This window comes from Anthonomus grandis, chromosome 22, assembly GCF_022605725.1.
Source record: "Anthonomus grandis grandis chromosome 22, icAntGran1.3, whole genome shotgun sequence".
Taxonomy (NCBI): domain Eukaryota; kingdom Metazoa; phylum Arthropoda; class Insecta; order Coleoptera; family Curculionidae; genus Anthonomus; species Anthonomus grandis.
In genome coordinates, this window is record NC_065567.1 from 36,125,578 (window position 1) to 36,146,260 (window position 20,683).

General features: G+C 32.0%; 2 protein-coding genes across 2 annotated transcripts in view; both read left to right on the forward strand.

Moving 5' to 3' along the window:
- Positions 1 to 797: 797 nt before the first annotated feature.
- Positions 798 to 20,683, forward strand: part of LOC126748294 (FHIP family protein AGAP011705) — a 28,946-nt gene continuing 9,060 nt past the window's right edge. Inside the window, exons 1-5 of the mRNA XM_050457420.1 lie at positions 798 to 1,175; positions 16,518 to 16,705; positions 16,986 to 17,237; positions 17,299 to 17,510; positions 18,577 to 19,025. Coding sequence (XP_050313377.1) covers positions 1,035 to 1,175; positions 16,518 to 16,705; positions 16,986 to 17,237; positions 17,299 to 17,510; positions 18,577 to 19,025 — 1,242 coding nt within the window. The 5' untranslated portion in view covers positions 798 to 1,034. The remainder of the gene's footprint in view (positions 1,176 to 16,517; positions 16,706 to 16,985; positions 17,238 to 17,298; positions 17,511 to 18,576; positions 19,026 to 20,683) is intronic.
- On the forward strand, positions 14,165 to 15,139 carry LOC126748303 (brachyurin-like). Its single transcript, XM_050457438.1, has one exon. The coding sequence runs from the start codon at positions 14,217 to 14,219 to the stop codon at positions 15,039 to 15,041; it is 825 nt and encodes a 274-aa protein (XP_050313395.1). The 5' UTR covers positions 14,165 to 14,216; the 3' UTR covers positions 15,042 to 15,139.

A 20,683-nucleotide genomic window follows, 5' to 3' on the forward strand; every position in this document is an offset into this window, starting at 1 on the left:
AGAAAAATTTCTTCTTTAATATTCATCTGATTAGTGCAAACAAACTAGTTTTAATAATATTTAGAGACAGGAGATTAGAATCACACCATTGCTTAACCCTTCCTAAAATCTTTCACTACAATTTTCATTATTGACTAATGACCCTAGGGGACTCCAGGACTTACGTCAGATAAGCCATCCATTGACTCAACAATTTGTCTTTTCTTTGCGGGGACGTCACCAATATTCAACTTTAAAATAAATAAAAGTCGTCCAGAAAGACAAATATCAAATATCATCATTCTTGCTTAAACCCTTCCAAAAGCCAAACTGATGTTTGCTTAAAATATTCTTTGCTTAAGCAACATATCGATCTTAAATAGACATATTCAATTTTTAGATTATATTATGTTCGAATCATACACGATTAAATGTGAAATATTCAAAATTGCGTTATTTAGGATCTGGTTAAATACCATAACAAAATACATAATTTTTTTTAATGAAATTTTTTTCCCAATATAATATTTTTTGTTTCTAATTTATAAAACATAATTCTTGGGAATTTATCGGATGAGTTTAACAGTCACATGCTGTATGTTAAGAATTATCAACGTCAACGCTTCCACCAATCTTTTTCGTCACCAAAGAATAAAATTATGGGATCACTTAGCTACAAGACTCGATACGCACCTTACAAGCTTCTTTCTTACCTAGTCTAAGGACAACACGCTGTGTTCTAATCTTCCTGCCCTTTGGTGGCGTGTGGTTTCCCCCACCCTCTTAATGTCAAAGTCAAAATCAGCTGACAGCTGCCCTTTACCCTTCAGACCTATTTATATTTACTATTTTTATTATTAATTTGGTCACCTATAATTTTCTGCAGTTTTTCTCGTTTCAAAATGAAAATAACTCCGTAATTTAAATTCTAGTGATCATGTTTTATTTTTACACCAAACCTTTAGTAGTTGCTTTTGAGTTATATAGTGTAAAATGTGAAAAAGTTTTTTGATTTGTAATTTCAGATAAGTTCCCCCATATTCTTTATTGTTATTATGGAATGGATTAGGAATAACACATTTTTCCAAAAAAACAACAGAACATCCATAAATTCAGAAGATTGGGATCCGCAGGCCTGTTTCGATAGCTTCAAAGGGCACTGGGACCAGGCTCAAAAAATATTTCTACGAGTCCAGGTAATTACTAACATATCATTGTTGTAAATAAGTTGTAAAGCTTTGCAAATCTAAATTGGAAACGAAAAATCAGTTGTCTCTATCTAGCTATCTTTCAATGTGCATCAAATTAAATATTTCTTAGTTTAAGGTTATAATGGAAAATGTATCATTTCTTTTCTTTATTAGTTAAGGTCTAGTTTAGCAACTTTTTTGAAAATCTCACCTAAAATTATTGGAAAAGGCTTAAAGTTATGGGAGTATATATTGATACTTTACAAAATTAATAAATTTATCTTCTTCTTATGAACATGGTATTTTCCTGAAGTCTTTAAAAAAAAAAACATTAATTATACCCATTTATGAAAAAGGTGCTAAAAGAAAGAAAGAAAATGTGCTATATTATGTAAGACAAAACAAAATCTTGTGTACAAGCATCCTAAAAACTACCAAATTCCAAATTCACTTTAAATTTCAAATTTCAAACAAACATAACATCTAAAACACTTTACCATAAAATTTACACACATTCAATTATCCATTTATACACATACCAAAATTACCTAATTATAACAAAACAGATTGAAAAAAAAAGCATCTTTTTGATAAATTTGATAAAAAAATAAGTAAAGCTGTCAATAAAACAGAATTTAGAGGAAGTAAACTAATATATTTAATAGGAAATAAAACTAAAACACTAAAATGATGTCAGAGCACAGGTCAAAATGTATCATTAAAAAAATCTTCAAGGCTATAATATGCCCTGGATAATAAAAGTGATTTTAATTTTTTTGAATTTCTTAACTTCTAAAGTTTGTCTGATACATAGAGGAACATGGTTGTAAATTTTTTTGCTATGGTATATAAGTGAGTTCTTGGTAAGGGAAAATCGTTAACCTGGCGAGTCATATGACCAGTGTTAGAGGGAGGTTTAGGTCATTTATGAATAAGAGTAGCTGTTTCTAAGATAAAAAGAGAAAAAAGAGTTAGGATTTTTTGAGATATAAAGAGAGGTTTACAAGAATCTCTTAACCCAGCGGAACATAAGTATCTAACTGCCTTTTTTTGAATCACAAAAATTATGTTTAATAATCCCTTCTTGCTTAAACCCCAAAAAGGCAAGCCATAACAAAGATGGGACTCAATAAGAGAAAAGTACATTGAATGTGCAACTACCCCTACCAGCTGATACACTACCATTCTTACTGCAAAGCATCCAGAGGATAATTTTGATGCAAGATTTAGGATATGATCTTCAAAGCGAAGGCGACCATCAATGGTAATACCAAGGAACTTACAGCTTTCTTTGTATTGCAAGGAGGAGTTTTCACTAAACATAAGGCCCTGAACGTCACACTTAAATCCCATAATAAAGGTTTTGCCCACATTAAATACAAGCCTGTTTGCAGCACACCACTCCAATAAAATCTTAGATCCTTAAAAACCTGGGAATCTCTATGATTCCATAAAATGGTGGTATCATCAGCAAACTGAACCACTTTGCCCTGCAGATTTAATGAACCCAAATCATTTACATATAGAGCAAAAATAATAGTAGTCCTAACACTGAACCCTGAGGTACTCCAGTTTTAAGGGATCTGGAATCGGATAAACATCCAGATACTGTAACTCTTTGGGTACGATTAGACAGATAGGATTCCAGCCATTGCAATGCCACACCTCTAAAGCCATAATTCTTGCATGTAGACAGCAGTATTCCATGATCTACACAATCAAATGCCTTGGAAATCGCAAAACTCTGCCGCCGCGGACTCTCCAGAATTTAAGGACATATAGACACTCTCCAAAAAGCCGAAAACAGCTTCATGAGTCCCTTTTCCCGTTTGAAATCCAAACTGATTTGCAGATTAAATGCAATTATGTTGCAAAAAAGACAAAATTCTGATTTTTGCAAGTTTTTTAACTATCTTGGAGAGGGTAGATAATATAGAAATTGGACAGAAATTACAAGGCTCACTCGAATCTCTACCCTTATAAAGAGGGATAACCTCTGCCTCTTTCAAACATGCTGGAAAGATGCCATTATAAAAGGAATTGTTTATGGTAGAAGCTAAGGCATTTAATGCTGAGTCAGGCAAAAGGAGTAGTAATTTTGATGATATTCCAGCAGCTCCAGCTGATTTATAGTTTTTTAAGCTTTTAATTGCATCTTTAATGTCAGTAAGCCTAACAGGATAAAAGAAAAAAGAATATTGAACTGACACTTGTTGAATATAATGCAAAGAATCAATATTAGTATTCACATCCTTGAGCAATAAATGAGGAATATTACAGTAATAATCATTTAAACGATTTGGTCTTACTTCTGGTTCTGAAACTTTCTTGTGAGAATGCCTGAAGTCATTTGATCAACATTCTCTCTGCCTATTTGAGGACACATTCAAGTGGTCACTATAATATTTAACCTTTGCTGCTTTTATCGTCTTTCTGTATAGACTACGATATTTCTGATGATAAAGAATAATGTTTGCATTAGTTGTTTACTTGCACAAATTTGCCAAAAAACGGAGGTTTTTAGCTGAAGTTCTGAGGCCTGCTGTGACCCATGGTTTTCTATTTTTCATTTTAAGCTTCTTTTTAGGAAAACACTGATTGATCTTGTCACATAGCACATGAAATAACAAAGTAAATGGATCAGGAGCCATTTCAACTGCATTCCAATTAACCAAAGCTGTAGAAGAAGAAAAAGCATTAAAATTTGCTCTGCTGAAAATTCTTCCTGTATAATGAGATGAAGGAAATACAGTGTTGCATGGAACCCTAGCGAGAATGGCTTCATGGTCAGAAATACCAGATGAGAGTACTCTACATTACACATCATTTAAATTTGTACACAAATAATCAATAGTAGTTGCAGATGAGGATGTTATACGTGTGGGTGAAAGAACATGCATCTTTAAGTCATAAGATTCCAATATACTTAAAAGGGATGTATGATATGATAGCAAGCTTACATCAGTGAAGTTAATATTAAAGTCACCAGCCAATATAACTATGGAGTGTAGAGACAATTGGGATAATAGAGAATCAAGTTTGTCCAGGAACATACCAATATCTGCTGTAGGTGGTCTATAAACACAAAGAACATATAAATTAAATCGCTTACAAAAACAAAGGGAGATTTCAAAAACCTTCTCCAACAGAAAGCTATCATACTTATTAATTTTACAGAAAATTGTTTGTTTAACTAAAATAGCTGTTCCTCCATGTAATAAAACTACTGAAACTTTTCGCATGCTTATTTTCAATGTTATTTATAGAATGTGAGTGAGCCTCATCTTCTGTGTATTTATCTATAAAAAAGAATCCCTATCACAGTCAGTATCTAGAAGTCCAGGTTGATTACTTGGTTTTATTGTGGACACATTTTTTGATGAAATGCTACTTTTGAAATGGTTTAAAATATGGGTATACAGTAATGATGCCAAATCTGACCCAAAGTTGCTGGCATGATTAGACTCTAAAATTCTATTTAGATTAATAATATTTGCATGAAATATTCTATAGAGAGCCTTATTGCTATTATAAATTACATTATGGTTTGGATACATGTAAGGGCTCGTCATCGCTAAACTATTGCTATGTAAATCTATAATTTTTTTTAAAATATCGAATGATGAGCAAATACCATTTAACATTAAAATTAACATATCATTTTCTGTAAATTCCTTCACCATAGATGATGCTGTATAAATCAGTTCATTGTTTGTACTTCCTGGCTTCAGGAAACATTGGACTTTGTAGTTTGCTTCAAACTTCAGACGCAATTTCTTCAGGAACACTCTACTACAATTTCCACCCACAATCAAATCCAATAGCCAATAGCACTACTGTCTATTTTCTTAAATATTCGGAAATGCTTTTAAGAACTGTCTGCTTTAATTCTTCTCAAGTTGCAAATCAAAAACAATCCCGAGATCCCACATCTCACCAACTTAAGACAGAATCTCTCCATTAATCTTATAATCAAAAATATTCTTAATTTTTGGTCCTGTAAAGCTGATTACATTACATTTGCTAATATTAAAGCATAGACCATATCTTAGTGACCCATAATTCAATAATATAGCATGCATGTATTTTTCTACACACGTTAAGTCGCGCTAGTACTTTTTTTGACCTTGTATAGGTTTATTTTGACATAAACGAAAAAATTTTAGTACCATTTTGTGCAATTTCACAGTGGCAATCTCTTGTGATATGATATATGGTGGTTGCAGCCTCCAGGAACTGTTAAAAGGGTGAACATCCAAAATCTATTATTCAGGTTTATTGGACTATAAAGAATAACAACAGAATTCCAAGGGGTCGTTCTCCAAAGCAAGTTGGGTCTCACCATAATATAATTCATAACCTTAACCATAATTCAAATATTAGAAAATATTTAACAAGAATTCAAATTATTTAAAAATATGGTAGAAAAAAAACAAAAAACCAAAGTGGAAATAGTTGAGGAAACAGTAAGAGATCTCACTGCAAAAAATAATGAATTAATCATAAAAAGACTAGAAAGAAATAAGAATCAAGAATATAATCCCCAAATGCAGAAACACTAAATAAACCAAAGAATGACCCTACAACCAAACCAATTAAAAATATACCTAACTTAATCATAAAGCCTAAAAAGGCACAACTATCAAGAAACCAAAGAAGAAATACAAGAAAATCAGAAAAGTTGAAAGTCAGTGTAAAAGATATAAGAGAAGCAAAAGCAGGTAGTGTCAAACAAAGTAAGATATTGAAAAATTGAAAGAAGAAGCTTAAAAACACTAGATAATAAATATGAAGTATTCATCACCAAATTATGAAAACCAAGAATTAAAATTGTAGGTGTTGAGGGAGATATGTCCAAGGATGAGATAGAGAAAGCATTGAGGGAGCAAAACAAATTTATTGAAATAAATGATGAACTAACAATACATTATGGAATTTAAAAACAACAAAAATAAAACAATCTTTGCTGAATGCTCGACTGAGCTTTTTCTACAGTGGCAATGATACAGAATCTATGAAGACATTAGTGTACAGCGGTGTTTTAAATGCCAAGAATTGTACAATAAAAATACAGAGTGCAAAAATTTAACTATATGTGAATATTGCAGAGGTCCACATGACTCTTGTGAGTGTCTAAAGTCAATAAAAAATGTTTAGACTGTGCTAAAGCCAACAAAAAGTTTAAAAGAAACCTTGCCCCCTTTATTTGCAGATGACCTAAAATTATTTTGTAATATAGAAAACAACAACCACTGCATTCAACAGCAAACAGACATAGACACCTTATCATCATGGTGCTCAATAAATAAACTGCATCTTAACATTAAAAAGTGCAAAATTATGTCAATCTCCAACCTTCACAATGAATTTAATTTTAACTACAACCTGAGTAATTTTGCTCTTGAACGAGTTAGCTCTACCAGGGACTTGAGGGGTGGAAATTGACAACAGACTCACATTCAGTAAATACATAGATGAAGTTGTAAAAGCATTATTAAAAACTCTTGGTTTTATCATTAGGTCCACAAAAGATTTTCTAAATTTGGAAAGCCTTATTGCTTCATATAATAGCTTGATAAAATCTAAATTGCTTTATGCTGCAATGGTATGGTTCCCTAACTATGATACTAACTATGGTACATGTTGACAGGGTGGAGAATGTACAACATTATTTTTATATTATTTAAGCTTCAAAGCTGATGGTTTTTACCCCCCCAGAGGCTGTGATCATAGCTTGTTTTTTCAGAGATTTAACTTTTTATCCCTTAAATACTGTGTCAAACTAAGCAGCCAACTTTTTCTATTTAAACTGTGCTGCAATAAAATTGATGCTCCAGACCTTTTGGGTGAATTAAATTTTTTGTACCTCCTATACACACAAGAAGGCCAGTTCAATTTTATCTTGAGAATACCCGTACCAACTTGAGCAGAAATGCTCCTTTATACCAAGCCTGTTCGTGGTGTAACACACTAAATAGTGAGAATAACATTGACCTTTTTAATGGCTCTACAATTGCTTTTAAAAATAAGGTGATGGAAGCATTATCTTCTGCAGCATAAATTATTGGTTCTCAATTGATTACTGTTATTTCGTTAGAATTCTTGATTTGATCAGTATTAGGTGGGCGGAGATGTTTTGGGTGCTTTGGGTCAGTTTTTTTTCTTTCTATTGTACTACTCATAATTGCTTTTGGGTGGGTTTACTCTTGTTATATGCATAGTTTGTTTAATTTTTTTAGTTAAGTTGTATTTTTTGTTGTTACCATATTAGTCATAATTGTCTTTTGCATTGGGATTTTCCTGTTGGACAATAAATGAATAAATAAAATAAAATAAATAAATAATTTAAAGAGTGACATTGATAATATCTTTATTGGTGATACAAATTTTGATATTTCTGATGGTCGTAACAATCAAGTTAATTTGTATTAATCAACATTGAACAAATATGGATTTCTGTCCTATATTAATTGTCCTACAAGGGTGACATCTTTGTCTGCTAGTTGTATTGATCATTTATTTGTGGGAAAGAAATTAAAAACAAATAAATTAAATTTTAACTCATTTGTATTAAATTCTGACTTAACTGATCACTATTCAATCATACTAAATATAACAAATCAGAAAAATGATACCATTAATAAAAGAAATGAAATAAAACAAATAGAGAAAAAACAGAGAAAATTGATGACATTAATTTCAGTGAGAAATTATAAATAGAAAATTGGCAATCAGTTCTAAATTCTAATGATTCACAAGAAGCCACTGACAGATTCTGTAATATATTTATGAAACTTTACAATGAATTATTATCCTCAAAAATAATCACTATACAAAACTATAATAAGGTAAAAACCATGGATTACAAATGATATCATAGAGTCAATAAAAAAAGAGACAAACTTTTAAAAAAAATTGTTAAAAAATTAAGAAAATAATTTAATGGAAGATCAGTACAAGACTTATCTATACACCTTGTACAATATTAAAATAAATGAAGACAAAAATAATATTAAAAAAATGTATAAGTTAGTATCTGAAGCTACAAATGAACAAACAAATAAAAGCAATGATAAATATTTTAAATAACAATGGACAAGGTTTTGAAAATGACAAAAATATAGCAGATTATTGCAATGATTATTTTATTAATGTTGGAGTACATAGGGTAGACAAAATTGTAAATAGCGAAGTCAATATGGATAGTAAAATTAATAACTGATCAATTTTCTATATCCAGTACAAATCAATGAACTAATCAAAAATATAAATTCTTTAAAAAAATAATAGCTCCCCAGGAATTGACATAAATAACAAAAAATATTCATATTTATATATTAAAACTACTTATATATTTTATAAATTTAATTTTTAAGACCAGTATTATACATATCCAATTTAAAACAACTATTGTTACACCAATTTTTAAATCAGGCAATAAACGATGTTGTTATGTTAACCGAGACGTGGCTAAACAATAATTTATCTGTTGATGCACTGAATATCCCTGGGTACTGTTTTTATCACAAGGATCGATCTGGTAGAGGTGGGGAAGTTGGTGCCTATGTAAAATGTAATCTAAAACATACAACTATTGATTTTAATTTTCAAACATCTGATCAACTAGAATACATATTTTTAAAAATTACACTTCCAAATAAAAATATAATAATTGGAGCTTTTTATCGCCCACCTAACACATAAATAATATGATAATTGATTAATATAAACAATATGATAAATGATTTTGAAAACATAATATCTGAGACATTTCTTCAAGCGGATATACTTTTGTACTTGGAAGATTTTAACATCAACTTTTTTAATTTATCTAATCCTATACTGGATAATTTTTGAGTCTTATGGTCTGCAACAGCTTATAAATGAGCCTACTAGAGTGACGGAGACCTCAAGCACTCTTATTGATCCTATATTTATTAATAATTTTGACATAGTAAAACAATGTGGAACGATATCTTCAAACGGAATTTCTGAACATAATTTAGTATATGTTAATATGTCTCTTAATATTAAAAAAGCACCTCCTAGAATATTCTCTTTTAGATCATTTAGAAATTTTAATCAACTAAATTTTGAAAATGATCTTTTAAACTAGAACTTTTCAACCATTTCATTATAGAACTTTTTGATAAGCATGCTCCCATAATAGAGGTCCGAGCAACAAAACCAAAAGCTCCTTGGTTAAATGATGAAATTCGTCACCTAAAAGTATTGAGAGATAAAAGTTGGCAAAGGTATAGAAAAACTAGATCGGACGCTGACCATTTACTCTATAAAAATATTCGTAACCAGACATTATCTGCCACTAGAGCTGCAAAAAAGAGATATATTATAAATACTTCTCATTAAACAATACAGCTAAACTCTGGAAAACTCTTCAAGCTTTAAATGTTCGCTCACAAAAAAAAACCACTCAAATCCTAATGAAATTAATAGTTATTTTACATCCTTTTTGCAATCCATATCAAATCCCTCAAATAATCACATTTTATATTATAACACCCATATATTCAACCCAGAAATAAACTTCAAATTTTCTTTAGCTACAATAGATGAAATACACTCCGAACTAACGCTGTTGGTACAGATCAAATTAATGCAAAAATGCTAAAAATATGTAGCCCTTTAATAGATCATATAATTTTACACATTATTAACACGGCCATAGAGAAGAAACAAGTCCCAACAATCTGGAAAACTGCTCTGGGATTCCCACCACCCTGTCAAAAATTTTTGAGCGAATCCTTTATAACCAAATATTCACTTATTTTACTGTTAATAAAATCCTGCCTGATAATCAATGTGGATTTCGTGAGAATTTTAGTACAGTATCTGCTTTAGCATCTGTGCTTGATGATATATTCAGGGCCTGCGATGAAGGCTACATAAATATTTTGGTACTTCTAGACTTCTCCAAGGCCTTTGATACTCTGGATCACCGTCTCCTATTAGCTAAGCTAAGATATTATGGGTTCGACGCGGACTCTGTTCAATTAATTAATTCATTTCTAAGCAAACGGTCGCAAAAGTGGGTTATAACAATATTACGTCGAATGCATTGGATGTTCTGTCGGGTGTGCCACAAGGAGAAAAACAAACCACCGAGAAGCGACAAAACCCGCATTTACCGTTGATTTTCTGGGGTCCAATTTTGGTGCCCTTGAGCGGGCTTAAATGACTGGCGCTACATATAAAGTAACGGAGAAAAATCGTTTTGGCAATTTAATAGTTCCGTACACGGAGAGAAATATGACAATTAATAGATTAAAAATTTTATTGGGAATTTGAAATCAAAACTATTACATTATTTTACTGTTGGTATAGTTAAGTTATAGGTATACCTAAACTATACCGGGTGACACAGGAAAAAGGGAACACGCAACAACTTTTTTATTTTTTAAGATAAACAAATGTATGAAAAATAAACTGGGTGTCCAAAACCATTGATATAATTCTCGCACCTAAATCCTGTAAAACACAAGCATACGCGGATGACACACAAATCTATGTCTCTTTTGATTATAACAAATCGCAAGAAATGGCCGATAAAATAAACGCTGATCTTCAGGTAATTAAAGAATTATCTGCTGAATTTAACCTAAACTTAAATTCTGACAAAACTAAACTATTATGTATTGGCAGCAAAATCAAAAGAAACTCAAAAACAACTTAAAATTAAAAATAAATGATACTACATTAAAATTTGTATCCAGCGCAAAAAATCTTGGCTTAACTATCGACGAAGATCTCAGATTTAGTGCACACGTTTAGAATATAACAAGAAAAAGCTTCTGTGCGCTGAAATTATTATATAATAATCGGCACATTCTTAACTACTCGTTGAAAAAAAGTTTATGCCACACATTAGTACTCTCACATTTTAACTATGATGACTTTATATACGGTCCATGTCTTACAGCTCTCGATAAACAAAAAATACAAAGGGTACAGAACGCATGCTGTCGATTGATATATGGAATCAGGAAGCATGACCACATTACTCATAAAATTGTAGAATCTAACTGGCTAAATATGGAAAGCCGTAGAAAACTACATCTTTCAAATTTTGTGCATAAGCTTCTCAATACCACTAACACAATACCACTAACCTCGAATACTCTTAAGAATAAATTTCTGCCAAGGACAAGCATGCATGGACAAAATATTAGAAACAAAAACAAATTCTCCATCCCGTTACATAAAACATCTATGTATAAAAGATCCTTTTCATATAATGCAATCACCTTATATAATTCCATACCTGATAATTCTAAAATATTTAATATTAATAAATTTAAATATAAAATGCGTTTGTTTTTATTTAATCAACAAACTCACCATAATTAAGAAAGGATTTTTTTTTCATTCTTATTAAAGACAAAAAGACACTTAAAATGAGCATGTTGAGGCAATTAAAAAAAATGAAAAAATGGGAGAATAACCAGGAAAAGTGTATCTAACTTGTGTAATAAACCAACCTTATAATATATTTGAAGAATTTATAAACAGGTATTGGCATTGTATGCTGAGCTGGACTAGGCTTTGAAATTATTTCAAAATAAAACTATCTACTTTTTAAAGAAAATCTCTACCTGCTACTGGATAAAGCTATATTACGGTTTTTTGTATCGCACAGTTTGTCGTTGTGTATAAAATTCTTTAAGTAACTTTTTTTTTCTACAATGTGTGCGTACATTTAAAGAGCTATTCGCTAATAAGTTGCATGATATTGTTTTATTTTCACTTCAGAGGGATTAGGTAGGTTAAGTAAGAGTAGCCACATGGATAGACTTCGCCTCTCTTATATCCCTATAGAAATGTATGTATGATAATCACAACTGTAAATTATTTGTTTGTTAAATAAAAGACGTTTATTATTATTATTATTATTATTAAACATGACATTAACAATTTTAGACCTGTAAGTGTTATGAATAACTTTGGTAAGGTTAAAGATAGACTTCTTTCTTTCTTTGAGGAAAACCACATTATTTCAACTTTTTGTTAGAGAATTATGGATTTAGAGGCAATGTGTTACAACTGTTTGAATCATATCTTAGTGACCGCAAGCAAATAGTGAAAATTACATACAGTTTCAGTGAGCCAATGAGCATAAAAATTGGTGTTCCTCAAGGTACAGTTCTTGGTCCCATATTATTTATCTCGTATCTAAATTCCTTGACAGATCTGGATGTTGATGCTGTTACAATATCCTATGCTGATGACACTGTTGTGCTTTTCTCGGGAGAGACTTGGGAGAATGTGAAAGAAAAGGCACAGAGGGGTTTAATAAAAATAAAACATTGGCTGGACCATCATAAATTAACACATAATTTAAACAAATCTAATTACGTAGCTATCTCTGCCTCCGCAGCCAATCGCCTTAGATATTCGCGTATCTCGGTAAAAAATTTTGATTATTCAAATTAAAAATTCAAATAAAAAGTTTTTGTTATTCAAATTCAAAATTTAAATAACAAAAACCTCTTCTTAAAACAGTTTTGTAAACACAGGTCAAAGCGGTTTTACTGTAATTCGCATTAACCGCTCATTCGCATTAATGTCACCCGTAAAAAATTGTTGTCAGGTTTTTAATTATTGCGAAATCCGTAAAAATTACATAATTTTAATTTAAAAACCACAGTCAAAAATGACAAGTGACAGGAAATTATCAAAGGATTTAAAGCCTAAAAGTTTTACATTAGAATTACATATTTGAGAAATCATTATTTAGAAATTCTTGTCTTGAGTAAAAACATTTTTTCAATAGATATTGTTTTATAGTTATTTTATATTGTCTGGTAGGTAACAGTTTAATGGCAGCAGGGAGAGCATTAGAGAGTTTGGTACCATAGAAGGATACCTTACACTTAACTTTGTGTATCCTATGAAAATCTGTATTTTCAGTATCTCTATTTCCGGTAAAATAATCTTGTACATTTTTGTGTGTGGAGTAATCGCTAATATGTTGTTTAACATGTACCAAACTGTGTAATATATAAATACTAGGTACATTTAAAATTTTAACAGTTGTACATGTTTTTACAATCTTCTCTGTAATGCAATCGATCCATCACTCTCACAGCTTTTTGTTGTATACTAAAAATTCTTTTCATATGTGGAGAATGCCTCCAAGCTAGTATTGCATATGAGATCCTAGACTCCACAAAAGCATAATAGACGGGTTAAAGAACATTGTCAGAAACAATATCCACCAGGCACCAGGCACAAAGCTTTTCTATGTGATTGGTCCAAGTTAGCCTACTATCTATATGCACGCCAAGAAAACGAACACATTCAGAATTATTTAGAACCAAATCTCTCATTGAAAAACTAAATTTTTCTGTTTTAGACTCGTTTAATGTCATTTAGTTACAATTAAACCATTTAGTGATTAAAGATAGGGTCTTCTCCATAGCATCTACAATGTGTATTTTTGATAAGGTCCTCTTTAATATTGTAGTGTCATCCGCAAAAATTACAAAACTTTGATCTGGATCAGAACTAGGGTTACAGCTCTCCAGATCGTTTATATAAATTTTAAAGAACCATGGCATATGATCCATCAAATTCCTTAGAATTTCACGTAGATGTTCCATTAAAAAAAGTTTTAAAGGGTGTACCTGTTTTGAATACCCTATATGTCTCTAGAATTTCAAATAATTCAATGAGTTTCAATTGTGTGCCCTATTTACATGTATACAAAATATTTATTTTTAGACCCATCACTTCTCAGTTAATCTGCCATTAATTAAGAATTTGCTACTGGAATCAATTATCCCATCATAATCCCCATAATCCCCGATATATTTTTTTAAAGTAAATTATAAATCAATCTATAAAAAAACAACAGTAAACCTTATCTACCTAAACAACATTAATCCTAAGCTGACGTGAAGATTAAAAAAATTTATGTTTTCCGACAGTTGCATCCCTTATCGTAGTACCGAAATTCGTATATAAAGCCATTTGTTTGGCAAAATTAGTACAGTGGTTAGCTGGAATCCAGAATTACCACAATTCAACATGAAATTCGCCGTAATTGCTTTGGTGTGCTTCGCCAGCACCTTTGTGGCAGCCGACGAAGAGTTCCTTGACTGGGGAAGAATTACTCCTCGTCATGTGACCGTCGAGCCAATTGGACCTCCAGAACCGGTCGTTCCCGATAGTAGGATCGTAAATGGACAAGTCGCCGCCCGCCACCAGTTTCCTTATCAAGTAGCCCTCATCATAAACAACGGCGGATTTTGCGGTGGATCCATTATCAGTCAAAGATGCGTCTTGACCGCCGCTCATTGTATCGACGGGACAATCTCCTCAATCCAAGTGATCGCCGGTGCACATCAACCGATGGTAAACGAGGTCTCCCAAGTGAGACTTGCCGCCTCAGGTCGTTCCCTTCACACCGGCTGGAACAGCCGCACCATGCAAAACGACATCGCCATCGTCAGGGTTACCAACATTCCGTTGAGGGCGGGTACCATCAGCATCGTCAACTTGGCCCCCGCCAATTCCGGAACGTTCGCCGGCAGTACCGCCACCCTTTCCGGTTGGGGCAGGACCAGTGACGCGAGTAACGCGATCGCCAACCAACTGATGACCGTTCAACTGCCGATTTTGACCAACGCCGTGTGCCAACAATCCTTCGGTTCGATGATCGTCGCCCAACACATCTGTACGTCAGGACAAAATGGCCGTGGGGCTTGCAACGGTGACTCCGGCGGTCCCATTGTCGTTAACGGACTACAAGTCGGCATTGTTTCCTTCGGAAACAGGGTCTGCTCCGCTGGATTCCCCACTGTTTACGCTAGAGTATCGCACTTCATGAGCTGGATCCAGAGTAACTGTTAATATATTTTTTAAATTTTGACTTATTGGCTGAAATGATATAATGTATTATAATAATAAATAATATATTAATAAACTGTAATAAATCCTGGTCAAATCATCTTGAAGGTTTTTGCAGTCTTGTATATTTTTGATTTTTTTATGCTATTCGCAAGTAATAAATATTCTGAATTATTAATCCCTTTGGTCAAATCAATGATAAACAAACTTCTTCCTCTAACTAAAAGAGCACTGTATGAGACTCTTTTAAAAGCCTTTGTAAAATCCATGTAGATAACATCTACGTTGAAATTCTTATCCAGATTATTTTCTATACCTATATTATGTAAGGTTATATAAATTTGTAGACAATGATTTATTTTTAAGAAATGCATGTTGTCTCTCTGTTAGTTTAACTCGAAAAATTCATCCATTATCCCAAAGATGCTGGTCATACACTTTTATAAAAGGTAAAAAACACGAAATCTACAGCATCACAAATGTTAGTTTGTTATGAACATAAATGTAAATGCAGTTGTATACAATTGACTCGAAAACTTCGCAGGACATAATAAAATAAAGCTATTCAAGAAAAATCTTACCTTCTTTCCATTTTTTTGCAAAAGTTTTAGTATTTAAAGACATGCTAAATATTATCCTCAGTTGTTCAGCAAAAAATCCCTATCATACCCTTTATTATATAGGTTGCAGAATAAGATGCTGATCTTTAAGGGGTTAATTCTTAGGTGATTTTAAGAAGAAAAGTTCAAATTAAGTTATGTCCGAAACTCCTTAACTTATAAGCCACATAATGTTAGAGTGTTATGGTGGTCAGTTTCAATAGCTAATTTAAACTAATTTCGTTTCTAAGAATGTCCTACCAATTTTAATTCTTAACTATTTCAACTTGCCTGTAAAATAAATAGTATAAAACAGGACTTATATTACCTTCAGAAAGGAATTAATAATAAAATTCCAGGAAAATGTGTCTGTAGTATACAATAATGACTATATTAACCAAATTAAGTATATGGAAAAAAGGTATGGCCAAGTGATGAAGATTATTTCTAATATCTTTAATCAAGACTAGGAACAGAAGAAGTGCTTAGTGAAATATGGACAGCATGTGTTTTTCTCATTTCTCTTGTTTATAGTTTATATACTATTAGATAAAACCAATACTATCTTGGTTAACCAATCCAATACTTGGTTACATAATACAATAAAAACATACTAAATAAGTTCTTAATTATCTGTTTTTGAAATAACCTATATATTGTATTTCAAACATTACGCAGCCTTAGCTTTATAAACTTAATACTTCTAACTGAATTGTAGAATTTGTTAACAGTGCTTGAGATTTAGTTGCTTCCTGGCTAAAATAAAATAATTTAAATATACTCATATTAATATTTGCAAAGTTTTACCCCTTTAATACCAATATAATACCCTTTTTTAATTTTCAACGTACTAACATGCTTTAAATGTTGTTTTTTTCAGCAATTGCCAAGTCACGATGATGTTTTGGGCGTTGTTAACCACCTAGAGCAAATGGTTACCTTGCTTCTTTATGATTTAAAAAAGCTAGATAGGATTCGCATGACTGTTAACTCATCCAAATGCGTAGAACACCTTCTAAATAATAATATACTGGATAAAATTTTTGAATGGGGTACAAGATCCGGAAAGTAAGAGCTTGCTTATGTTTCATTTCTAATTATAATTTATGTAAATTTTTTAATTATGTATGCAATATTTTGTATAACTCTATCTCTATAAATTAGTGTTCTAAGTACAATTTGAATAATAACATATATGAATGTTCATGGTATAATATGTAAAAAGGAATCATCTCGGAGAGGCTATAAGCTTTGGAAAATGCCAAGGGATTTTGCTCTTTAATTGTTTCAACTATTAATTAATACAGAGATACACTTATTTGCTTAAAATATACTAAATCAATTGTAGGTATACAAATGCTGTCAAGTGTGAACAAATCAAGCTATATGATACTCTAATTGGACAATCCAGGAATTTACTATTTGAGCAGGATGCGTTTCTAAAGCCTTTATTAAAATTACTGCTTTCTTGCCATGGAGAAGCATATTCAAAAGAAATCAGCAGGCTCCTCATTGACCTTTTGAATCAAATCAGTGCCTTATTAGTTCAGCACCCAGAATTAGTAAAACTATTTATTGTATGTGATAAAAATGTTAATAGGTGAGTTATTAGATAATAAACTGTTTTAAATTGAACACTTTATTAATATACAATTTTTTAGGTTTATAGTTTTTTCGTTACTGATACCATTTATGCATAAAGAGGATGGAATAGGCATGAGGGCTAGGGATGCCTTATTGTTATGCATGTCTTTATCAAAGAAAAATGAAGAAGTAGCCTTGTATATATTAGAGCACTCCAATTTTTCTGTGTTAGTTGCATCAGGTCTGGGTGGGCTATATTCTGTGTTACCTAACATCATTAGTGATATAAGTAAGAAAAAATAATTAATATATTCTAGACTAAAATAGGCACAATATATGGCTTGAATTTTTGTTGTTTTGTGGATGGATTTTCAATCAAAATGCTTAAACTCAGATTAATCCACCCACGTTCATAACTACAATTTCTGTCTTATCAAGTGAATTCATTAAAAAGTGCCTTAAATATTATTATCTGGATAGATTATGCTTATTTGGTTGGTTTTCGTATAATTGATTACAGTCGTGTCCCTTAAATATAACTAAGAACGTATGCTACGCACTAATACAATATTTCTTGCTAATCTGTGACTAATTTTACTATTCTGTGTCAAAATCAATTTTTTAAGGGCTTTTTTGTAGAACCTATTGTGAATGTTGAAGTTGAATTGTACGCAAATAATTTTTCACTTTACCGGGAGAGAGGAAGAAATATAGATATTACATCCATTCAGGATATTTCCTTACAACATGAGTAATAAATATTTGTAAGTAGGAGTCCATTCTTGAAGTGGAGTGGCTATAATATAGCGGGTTGAGAAGGGGGAGAAGACTTTTCTCCACAAATGAAAATGTCAATCTTTTGTCAAGAGTTATGCATTTCGATGAGTTTACTCATCATCATTGGACTCTTGCACTACATAGCAGTGATGTTTACATGAGTGTGGTTTAAGAGTCTGATGATGATGAGTGAACTCATCGAAATGCATGACTTGACAAAAGATTGGCATTTACATTTGTAAAGAAAAATCTTCCCGCCCTTCTCAACCCGCTATAATAATAAATATTTCCAAACAATTTTTCATTCGCTGGAAATGGAGTTGTAAGGAAATGTCAATGTATTTTGGGTTGTTTTTTTTATTAAAAAATATGTATTTCGCATTACTTCAGTCAAAAATATGTCTTGAACAAATCATAGATACATATTTGCTTATTCTCATTTTTTTTACTAGTTCTATTGTATAGCTGTTGTACTGTATTACATAGGGCAATTTTTAACTCTTAATATCTCAGAAAGCTGTGAATAAATTATTTATTATTATTGTTACAATTTGGGTAATTTTTCACTTCTCTTTTAGGTGTCCCAGATTGGCATAGATTCACCCCAGACGATGTCAGCGAAATAAAAGGGTTACTGCACTTCGTAACTTCTTTAGAATTTAGTAATGCCATAGCCCAAGTCGCACACCCTTCGATACGACGGGAATTACAAGAATTTTTGTATAGAGGATTTTTAATCCCAGTGCTCGGAGCCGCCTTACTGCAAAGCAATGTACAAGAACAAGTGGCAGCTACATCCTATTTAGAATTAATAATAAGAACCGTGACAGAGCCAGGGCTGCTACATTCTGTTTTACGATTTTTAATTAAAGTCGAATACGACGGGGAGAGACTGCTCAATATTTTAATACAACGCATACAATCTAACAATTCACAACTATGTTTAGTTTCTTTAGCTGTATTTGAAAGTATGGTCGATTTGGACTGTGAAGATCTTCTTTTAGAGCTGGTTTTTAAATATTTGCAGGTATGTATATATTTATAAAAAATCGCACATACATAGCTTGTCTCACTCGAAATAAAGTCAATATTTGAGGATAGATTATTAGCCAATTTTCCTGATCTTAAGATTTTAATAAGAAGATTTTTTCCAGTTTCCTAACACTTTGACTTGAATATTGATTGTGTATGTGTATTCAATGCGTATGTATATTCAAAAATTAAATGTGAATTATATAATGCAAAAATTAGTAAGGGAATAAGAAGACAACTGTTGAACTTAAAAAAAGTTGACTAAACTGCAATATTTTAACATATAAGTAGTTAAAATATAGGATCAACGTAAGTACATCTTCTTCCGGGGCAGTACGCATCTCAGCGCGTTGGCCTTGTGTTCACTGGCAACATAAATGGCAATCACATGACAACAACATGTTGTGCAACACTGGCACAACATTCCTAGATAGGATGTTTTAAGATGTCTAACAGTATTTGTTCTCAGTAAGACTTGCTTAATAGTTACATGTTCTATCCAGAGTAGTCGTCTCAGGCTCCACATTTCGAAGGCCTCTATCCTTTGAAGGGATTTGACCTTTAGTGACCAGGTTTCTACTACATATAACAGTAGGCTATATGTTTCTCGATCTGTTTTTTGTCGATATAGAGATCTGTGCTGTGTTGGGGGATTGGTTGTCTGCTCGCTATCATCAGTTTGGTTTTGTTTATCTTGATATTAAGACTAAACTTTCCTTTTGCGTTTATGGCATTTACGATGGCTTGTAGATTTTCAATATTATCTGCTAAGACCGCCGTTTCGTCGGCGTGTCTTAAATTTTTGATGGGAATACTATTTACCTTTATTCCTCTTGGATTATCCTCTGGTGCTCGATATATCGTTTCCGTGTATATGTTGAATAGAATGACAATACGAATCCCTGTCAAATAAAAAATCATGAGTTCGTAGTTTTGCTGTTGGGTTCCAGTATAGGTTGGGCATTATTTGAATATCTTTTTCATCGATGGATGCGTATTAAAAGATCGTGTTTCACGTTGTCATAAGTCTTTTGGTAGTCCGTGAAGCGTATAAAAACATACTTTATTTGGTCATAGCATTTCTTGTGTAAGCAGCAGCATGGAGTACAGGGCCTCTCGCGTGAAAGAAACTGTGTTTTGCCAGACCTTTTTTCGCACTTTTGGTATTTTCTTTTGTGAATTATTATGAAAAATGCGCTTAGTGCACCACTTACAAGGCTAATAAGTCGGTGATCTTCGCATGTTTTTGCATTTGATTGTTTGCGGATAGCGACAGAATGGGGACAGAGCTGGAATGATGGAGTTCCAGACTATTTTGAGCGGCCGTGAATTCTTTAATTATTTCCTTGGTAAATCAGTATTCAAATCTGTTTTTCAAGTCTTCACGCGGTAATCCTTCATTTCAACTAAACTTGATATTTTGATAAGAACAAACCATAGAAAGAGAATTTCAAAATTGTTCCGTCACTTTTATCCTGAATATCTGATAACTGCTCTAATAAAGGATTTTTTGACTAAACGTTTTCCACGATTTAACATGTTATGAATCTTATGTATGTTAGAACTTGATCCTGAGCATAGGCTGAATTTATCTTGTAGTTTGTAAGGTAAATTTTTTTTTTAAAACGCGACATTTTTAATTTATACTTGCCT

Excerpts from the sequence above, each read along its gene's own strand:
- LOC126748303 (XM_050457438.1), top strand. The coding sequence starts at position 14,217 with ATGAAATTCGCCGTAATTGCTTTGGTGTGCTTCGCCAGCACCTTTGTG.